The 7,809-nt window shown below is 56.6% G+C and overlaps 1 protein-coding gene across 1 annotated transcript; it reads right to left on the bottom strand.

Annotated features, from left to right (window-relative positions):
- Positions 1–45: 45 nt before the first annotated feature.
- Positions 46–6,072, bottom strand: RHOC (ras homolog family member C). Its single transcript, XM_047083015.1, has 5 exons — positions 5,974–6,072; positions 2,583–2,746; positions 1,933–2,053; positions 1,468–1,598; positions 46–707 (listed from the first exon to the last, which is right to left on the bottom strand). The coding sequence occupies exons 2-5, from the start codon at positions 2,736–2,738 to the stop codon at positions 534–536; spliced, it is 582 nt and encodes a 193-aa protein (XP_046938971.1). The 5' UTR covers positions 2,739–2,746; positions 5,974–6,072; the 3' UTR covers positions 46–533.
- Positions 6,073–7,809: the final 1,737 nt, after the last annotated feature.

Here is a 7,809-nt window from a genome sequence, read left to right as displayed (position 1 = left end):
AAGGCAGGGACCAGGAGAGAAAGACAGGAAGCTGCCACACACATGTTGGAGCCTGTGGCCTTTATTCGTGTCCCCCCACCAAGAAGAGCCAGAGTCTAGGCCCCAGTCCAAAGCAGAACCGTCAGGGGCCCGGGGCTCTGGGTTACACCCTCCAAGTCCCCTACCCCAGACACTCCCGTGAGCCAGAAGTGTATAAAGTGCTGGTGTGTGATGATCTTGGGGAAGGCTGAAGGGATCAAGAGCCCCACCCCTGGACCAAGGCAGCAGAAGGAGGAACTCTGCTCTTGGAAGGGCAGGGAATTGCCCTAGGTTCCAGAGTATAGGGAGGGAGGGCCAGGCCACCACCACCACCACCAGCACCACGGGGTTGCTGGAGGGGGGCTGGCAAAATTCAGAAATTCAGATGCAGTCCTGGGCTGGAAGGAACTGAAAAGGAAGCCTTCGGCAAGGAGCCCTAAGAGGATGGGGCCAGGAGGTGGGCAGCTCTGCAACCCTATGAAGGGAAGGGGGGAACAGGGGAGGCCTTGCGGGTCTCAGAGAATGGGACAACCCCTCCGGCGCTTATTCTTGCGAACCTGGAGGCCAGCCCGAGTGGCCATCTCAAATACCTCCCTCACCCCCTCCTTGGTCTTGGCCGAGCACTCGAGGTAGCCAAAGGCACTGATCCGGTTTGCCATGTCCCGGCCCTCCTCAGATCGCACGGGCTCCTGGGAAGACAGAAGTCGAGAGGTTAAAGGAAGCTGGTGGCTAAGTGCACCTCTCCCCACTTTAGCCATGAGTGTAGTGACTAGGACAAATGCATCTTCCAGCCCTGGGCAGTTTCTGGGCCAGGACCCAAGACTCTTAATGTTTACATCAGATGTCTCCATCAGCCCTATATCCCATGGCACACCCTTCTCTGGCCTGAGCATCCAGCACCTCCTAACCAGTCTCCCGCCCGTTCTCGCTTTTTTCCAATAAGTGCCCTACGGCTGCCAAAATTTTTCTAACGCACAGACGTGACCATATCTGCCCCCCGGTTGAAAGTTTTGCCATAACTATCCTTGTAGGAGAGTCCATATTCTTTATCCTGGCCTCTGGCTAGAGAGCCACCTACCAGGTAAGCCAGCTCCCTCACTCTGGGCCTTCCGGCCATGCGGGCCCACCGGCATTGGAGTCAGCCCACACCTCAAGCAAAAGATCTATTATAAGAAGCTGCCTCTGAAGACAGGGATGTTCCTCTTCTTAATAGCCCCAACCCCCAAAGAATGGAAGCAAATAAATTAAAACGCCAAGTGACCCTGGACAAATCACTGCATTCTCTGACAATTTCATCAGGTATGGTAGCGGAGAGCAAGAGCCCTTCTCGTTCTTCCTCGCCAGGGAGTAGGAGGTGGGCCTCCACTGCCTCACTGGGAAGTCCACTGGAGAGAAGACCCTAAGGAGGTCATCTGTCCCAGGGGCTCCAGGCCTGGCAGCCCCACCCACCTGCTTCATCTTGGCCAGCTCTCTCCTCGTATGCTCATCTTGCCTCAGGTCCTTCTTGTTCCCCACTAGGATGATGGGCACATTGGGGCAGAAGTGCTTCACCTCCGGGGTCCACTTCTCAGGAATGTTTTCTGCACAGACATGTCCCGACAGGTGTTGGTGCCTCCACTTAGGCTAGAAAGCTCCCCCCAGGGTCCCCTTCTTTCCCCCCAGCAGTGTTAGAGGCTCTTCAGCACAACAGTCCCTTTCACAGCTCAAAGCCCCTCTGCCCCCACAGTACACCCTTGGAGCCCTCCCCAGGGCCAGAGTCACCACAGTGCAGGAGGCTGACAGGGCCCTGTCCCAAGCCCCCCGGCCTCGGCCTCTGATGGTGGCTGACAGGAGCTGAGGCGAGAGCTACCTCTGGTTGGCTGACTCCAAGGGGTTCTCAGTGCCTTTTCTCCGACGCCCTCACCCCCACCTCACCCAGGCTGTCGGGGCTGTCAATGGAGAAGCACATGAGGATGACATCAGTGTCCGGGTAGGAGAGAGGCCGCAGGCGATCGTAGTCTTCCTGCCCGGCCGTGTCCCACAGAGCCAGCTCCACCTGATGCATAGGCCCAGTGAGTAGCTGGCCTGAGGGCCCCAGTTACACCCCTCCCCTGCCACCCAGAGGTCCTCTTCTGAAACCACTGGTCCTTGTGGCTCACTCAACATTTATTGAGCACTTGCTACATGCCAGGGACAGCGCTAATCACCATCACACAATGTAAATAAGGTGAGGTCTTAGAAATCCTGAGACATGGGTGCTTGATCTCTGTAGTTTATGAGCTCCCTCGTGAGCACCGCTGATTTAAGTGACAAAAACCTTTGAAGGAGGCCTGACCACTATCCCCACTTTGCCATCAAAGGAGCTTAAGCTCAGAGGCAAAAGGACTGGGCCCGGGTTATAGAGCCAGGGCGTAGAGAAGAAGGAGGTGTATCTAAATTTCCTAAAACTAAAGTTTCACTTAAACTTGTACTGGCTCCAGCAGGGAGAGTGGAGCAGGGACATGGGTGGTGAGGCAGGACATCCAAGGTCCAAAGGGAGGGGGCGGGGTTCCTAGGGGGAGACGGGGAAGGTTCTTGGCCTTCACCTGCTTGCCGTCCACCTCTATGTCTGCGATGTAGTTCTCAAAGACAGTGGGGACGTAGACCTCTGGGAACTGGTCCTTGCTGAAGACAATGAGGAGGCAGGTCTTCCCACAGGCCCCATCTCCGACAATCACCAGCTTCTTTCTGATTGCAGCCATGGCTGGGGCTGGCAGGGAAGAGGCAGTGAGAATGTAGGGAAAAGCCAATATATCCAAAAACACTTCTCTGGGGCCCCCCAAGACCTGGAAACCAAGGCTTCCAGCAGAGAGGGAAGGGAGGGATAGGGGCTTGCCCAGGCACGTTCTTGCCAAGAACCAATCGTTCAGTCAACTGAGCTTGAAATTCCTAATCTGAGGGTCAGGGACAGGTCTCCCTAGACGGATTAGAATACAGAGGTGGGAGGTGGAAGAATCAGGGAGCCAGAAAACAGGAGTTCTGATCTAATCCACCAACTGTAGGACCCTAGACACTTAAGAGGGGGGATCAGGGACATGTCTGGAAGGGCCAGCTTTTATCTGCTATACATATCAGGGCTTCAAGTCAGACTTTGTTACCAGGATTCTGATACTTCTAAAGTTTAATAATCGCTAGGATCCAATCAAGAACACATTGTCCCTCACTCAGGACAAGTCCTGCCTGCCCAGTCACAAATGAGGCATCCTCTCCAAGACCACAGGCTAGTAGAACCAGCTACGAGGTGGCAGGTGGATAAGGGAAACTATGCTGAGCATTTCCACAAAAATCATCTCCTTCAGTTCCCAGAACCCTGCAAGATCGATGGTGTGCTTCCCATTTTGCCAAACTAGGAAACAGGCTCTGTGAGGTTATAATGTGTGTTCAGAGCTGTGGCAGGGATGGCACTCAAAGCAGGGCTGTGTGACTCGAGACTCTGTTAGAGCCTTTTCTACGTATCACTCCAGAGATGGGAAAGAGAGCAGAGAGAAGGAAACCCAGAGGGCAGTGGCAGCGGCCAACCGGCTTCCCTGGCCCACCCCATCCCAGTCCCTAAAGCCAGCCCCGAGTCACACAAAGAAGGCTCAGTCCCGGCAGTGCCCACAGCCCACATTCGGGCAGTCTGCCTTCCTCCCCCCTTCCTTCTGGGCCTGGCAGCAACACTGGGTCACTCAGCCCCAGGCAGGGGACAATGACCACACTGTAGGGAGCCACACATCCACCACAGCAGAGTGACTGAGAATAATCCACTAGGGAATCACCTCCACCCACCCCGAGGACCAGCCCCTTCCTCTCCTCTGTCCAGCTCACCCCAAGGCCCTGCCCACCCCTCCCTGTGACTCAGGGCGAGGAGTCAGCTTCCCGAGGTTTCCATATGTCCCCGGCCCCTAACACACAAGAGCAAGCATCTGCACAGTTCATCACACCTACCCAGCCTCCCTGCCCCTGAGCTGAGCCTCACTTCCTCCCTCCCTGGGGAGAGGAGCTGACCTCCAGCCGGCTGAGGTTCCCAGGCCTCCAGCCTCGGAGGAAGAGGGGGCGGGCTCTGAGAGCTGAGAGGCGGTGGAGGCTGTAGGGAAGGGGGAGGGGGCTAGAGCCTGAGCTGGGAGGAGCTCCCAAAAAAAGAGCTGAACAAGGACCAGTCCCAGCACCAGCCAGGCAAGGAGTAGTTAAGAGAGAAGGGGATGGTAACCTGATCTCTGCCCCAGACCTGGCTTTTTCTCTCAGTCCCACATCCTGTCAAACTGGGCTGAACTCTTGTACTCCCCACATACCACCACCTCACAGCCTGGCTTTGGTCTGCCTTTTAGGAAAGCGAATTCTCCAAGCCCAAAGCTAGTTCTCTTCAACAGTAGGATCCTGGGTGGCCTCCCGCTCCTACACACACACACACACACACACACGTACAAAACTGGGATGAGAGGAAGTGGATATGAGTCAGAGAAAATTTATAGGAGTTCAGAGGATACAGCCACACACTCCCCACCACAAAAGGGGCTCTCTCTCTGATACCCCAAGACAGGCAAGAAGGCATTCACCCTGCCAGCCAATCTCCTCCAAAACTGGAAACCACCTTCAAAAAGGGGGTTCCCCGGAAATTCTGCCCAGGTGATCAACTCCCCCCACCCACTCCCACTGGTTCCATTGGTCCAGCTGTGTGAAAAAAAAAAAAAAAAAAAAAAACAGGCTGGGGTAGCCCCGCCTGGGATGGGCAGTGTTGATGAAAGACAGTCACCACCAGGGTGAGTACCAGTTGTTTAGGTGTGAGGATGCCACTACCTGCCTGCAGCAGGACAGTTTAGATGACACCCCATGGTGGGAGCCACAGGCCAGAACTCAGGGGCAAGGGCATGCATTAAGTACTCGGAAGCCCCCAGCTCAATTAGAAGACTTTCCCTTCAGGCTCTCAGTTGGGCAAGAAGGGCAGCTGGCCTAGGCCAAGCCAGGACACCAGGCCCAAGGCCAGCATGGCAAGGACAACAGCTCCCTATTAGAGGCAGCCCCAGAAGAACTGCCCCACTGACCCTAAGATGGGCAACCAAACACCACACAGAGGCTGGAATGGAGCCTGAAGCTCCTGGAGCCTTCCCTGAGACCAGACATCTCCTCAATCATTCTCCAGACTTCCAGATGAACCAGAGGTAGGCTGTACAAAGCGGATCAGCCCTAAGGTCTAGGAAAGGAATCAGATACCACCTCAACTTTAAAACCAGAAGTGAGAACAGGACGCAGCCTTGCATCCTCCCAGCCCAAAGCCCCAGGATAATCCTGGGTTGGGGAGTGTAAGGGAGGGGTCTGGAAGGGAGGAGATTCTTACTTACACAAAAAGGAGCTGGATGCTTCCCAATCTCCCCTACCTCCCGCCCCAGGCACACTCCAGGAAGCTTCTGGGGAGGTGTCCAGACCTCTCTGAGCAGTGGCAGCCCCCACTGGCCACACCACGCCCCTATTCCCGCCATTCCACCGGCCTGGCCTGGGGGAATTCCCACCTCCACCCGGATTTGTGCCCGGACCCACACCCCACCCCAGGTCCACATCGGGCCGCCCAGCTTGGGAGCTACAGCGTCTGGAATTGGGCTCCCTCGCGGAGACCCAAGTTGCCTCCTGGCTTCTCGCCCGGCGGGGCAGGTTCCGGGAAGCCGGGAGGGGAAAGGCAGGGACCCAGGCTCGGACACAGGAGCCGAGAGGCCCTGCGGGGCAGTTCCCGGAGCAGGGGGGGTGGGGAGGAGCCCTCGCTGCAGCCCAGGGAGGGGCCGAGAGGGCCCGACCCCCGCACAGCCCAGACGCCGCGTCCCGAGGGAAGGAGGGCGGCCCGCGCTCTGTCCAAAGCCCCCTCCCCGGCCGGCGCCCGGAGCTCCGGCCCAGAGGAGGGGAGCGAAAGTGCTCTCCCGGGGTCGAGTTCCTGGGACGCCCCGCCACCCTAGCCCCCGGCCCGGGTACCTTCCGCTCCGCTGCCTCCAGCTGCGCGGCCAATGCGGGAGGCTGAGACTGACCCGGGGGGCCCGCCCCGCCCTCCTTCAGCGCAGCAGCGGGGAGGGGCGGACCCGGCTGGGGGAGGGACCGGCCGGGGGCGGCCCTTGGCTCTGCCCGCCCACCGCCCAGCCGGGGGCCACAGCTGCTGGCCCCCGCCGCTGGCCGGGGGTCGAGGGTGGGATGCCGGGCGGGTTGGGGAGTGGGCGGCGGGTGGGCCCCCTCGAGGACTCAGTCTCTGCTCCGCCTTCCAGCCCCCAGGGGTGGGCCGGCGTCGGGAAAGTTGCGAGGCACTCGGGGTGGGGTCGGAAAGGGCCGCTGCTGCCCTCCCGTGGCCAACCGGCCACCGGCGCCTACACGCCCCGGGACCTCGCGGGAGGGGGGCTGCGGAAGACGCCCGCCCTCCTCTCGTAAAATCCTGCGGAGTAAGTACCGCTCAACATCACGCCCCAACCTTGAGGACCTTTCACATCCTTTGAGACCCAGGTCACCTTTCCACTTCACAATGCCCGTCCTTCCCCCAGCCTGGAGTTTCCATGAGTCCAATTACTGTGGACCCCTCAAAGGGCGCTCCTTGAAACCTTTTCTGATCCCCAGCTGGGAAGTCAGCTTCCATCCCCATTGCATTATTTCGGTGCCGCTAGGGACACTGCCCCGGTCCATTATGTCGCCTTGGGTATTTACCTGCACGGGTATCTCTTTTCCTGTTGAAGTGGCTGAGAAGGTTGGAAGGTGAGGAAGCCTACCAATATTTCATTAGCTTGTGACCTATACGCTATATAGCTCGGCCCTTTTAATACTCATCATGGATCTTTGGGTTAAGTATACCCATCTCCGTTTGCCTGTAAGGATATTGAGGCTCAGAGAAGTAGCTTGCCCAAATTTTTGCTATTAGTATGTACCTGAGAATCCAGACAGGCCTGTGTGGCTCCAGAGTTGGTGCTCTCTCCCTGCTGTCCTTTATGCTCTCCCCACCCCCCATCCCTCACCACTGCCTAGCACACTGCCTGGCACACAACAGGTTTTCAAGACATAATCGCTGAATGAATGAATGTCAGCAGTCACGCAGATTTTAAAGATCTGAAATGCAACCCACACATTTGATAAATGAGTAAACTGAGGTCCAGAGAATTTGGTCCCCAGACCTCTTAACTGGCTCAGTAAACATGCTGCGTGTGAGTGGAGACCTATGTGCTCAGTTCAAATTGATTTCTGTCTTCAAAGAACTTACAGTCTAAATTTGGAATACAAACAACTTAAAGATAGCAAGTTATTGAGCCCTTATTACATGCACCTGGGTCTACATACACACATGGACTACTTTAGTCTTACAACAATTCTAGAAGGTAGCACTGCTATCTCCGTTTTGCTGAGAAGCAAACTGAGGCTCAGAGAGGTTGCAGAGCTCGTGGTAGGTCTGGCACCAGAACCCAAACAGCTGGACTCTAGAGCCTCTGCCCTTAACTGCTACTCCATACCCACTACTTTTTTTTTTAATGTATATTTATTTATTTTGAGAGAGAGAAAGAGTGGGGAAGGAGCAGAGAGACAGAGACAGAGAGAGAGAGAGAGAGAGAGAGAGAGAGAATCCCAAGCAGGCTCCTCACTGTCAGCACAGAGCCCCACGTGGGGCTCGATCTCATGAACCATGAGATCATGACCTGAGCCAAAATCAAGAGTAGGTCGCTTAACCAACTGAGCCACCCAGGCGCCCCCATACCCACTCCTAGTGTAGACAGTTACATTACAGCCGGCAGTGGCTGTAGTGGGGGCATGCATGGGCTGTGGGATACCTAGCCCCAAAGG

The sequence above is a fragment of the Lynx rufus genome, unplaced genomic scaffold (genome assembly GCF_022079265.1).
Source record: "Lynx rufus isolate CCGP_SWC_20201006 ecotype Redwood Valley unplaced genomic scaffold, mLynRuf1.p SCAF_2, whole genome shotgun sequence".
Lineage (NCBI taxonomy): Eukaryota > Metazoa > Chordata > Mammalia > Carnivora > Felidae > Lynx > Lynx rufus.
Note: the sequence above shows the minus strand (reverse complement) of the source record. Positions and strands in the feature narration are given on the sequence as shown.